The sequence below is a fragment of the Penaeus monodon genome, chromosome 19 (assembly GCF_015228065.2).
Source record: "Penaeus monodon isolate SGIC_2016 chromosome 19, NSTDA_Pmon_1, whole genome shotgun sequence".
NCBI classification, from domain to species: domain Eukaryota; kingdom Metazoa; phylum Arthropoda; class Malacostraca; order Decapoda; family Penaeidae; genus Penaeus; species Penaeus monodon.
In genome coordinates, this window is record NC_051404.1 from 47,868,578 (window position 1) to 47,869,424 (window position 847).

At 37.4% G+C, this 847-nt stretch overlaps 1 protein-coding gene across 1 annotated transcript in view; it reads right to left on the bottom strand.

Annotated features, from left to right (window-relative positions):
• Positions 1-847, bottom strand: part of LOC119585281 (ATP-dependent RNA helicase abstrakt-like) — a gene marked incomplete at its 3' end in the record, with an annotated part of 6,729 nt that continues 5,882 nt past the window's right edge. Inside the window, 2 exon segments of the mRNA XM_037933955.1 lie at positions 1-199; positions 331-567. Coding sequence (XP_037789883.1) covers positions 1-199; positions 331-567 — 436 coding nt within the window.

Sequence of the window (847 nt, forward strand, 5' to 3'; positions counted from 1 at the left end):
CTGCATTAGCAGCCAAATAATCTTTTCGTCCAATGCCTGCTGCTTGTTTGTTCTGCATGGCCTCCAGTCGAGGACAGGCTGTGATACGATGACCCAAACCTCCACAATAAGAACAACCTCTCTCATCTTCTTCATTGGTCTCCAATGCTGCCATGAGATCATCCTCCCCACCTCCAAGCATAAGTAAGAAGGGTGGTACCTGTGAAAAAAGCATATTAACAGTTAGTACAATCACTTTAGTTTACATTACAAGCATAAAGAAATGCACCAAGTAAATTACTTTAATTCACTATCAACAATACCTGAGAAGAAGGAAAAAACTATACAAACCTTCTGCTTGGCTTCAATGAGCAAGTGCTTGAGATCCAATAACACTGATTCATCATTAGCCTTATTGATGAAGGTTGTGGCCACACCATGTTGGCCCGATCGCCCGGTACGCCCAATACGATGGACATAATTTTCGATATCATCTGGCATATCATAGTTGATGACATGCTGAATGCCAGGGAAATCAAGACCTTTTGAGGCCACATCTGTTGCCACTAAAACATCTTTGTCACCTCTCTGCAAATAACAATTATTTTTTGAATACCTACTTGTATCTTTGTAAAGGTCTGTTCAATAATGATTTTCTTCTACATATACTTGTATTTTTGCTTACTTATCTGCTACTACTACAGGCAACAAACAACCTCTTTTTTATGCCTTGCTTAATAAATGGTTACTTTAGAACTTTTAAGATATATCTTTAGATTCTGATAACAACTGCAAAGAGAAGCAACAATAATTTCAAAAATAATACCAATTTTGTATTATGAATCATCTGCAAAGAGTGATAAACTGG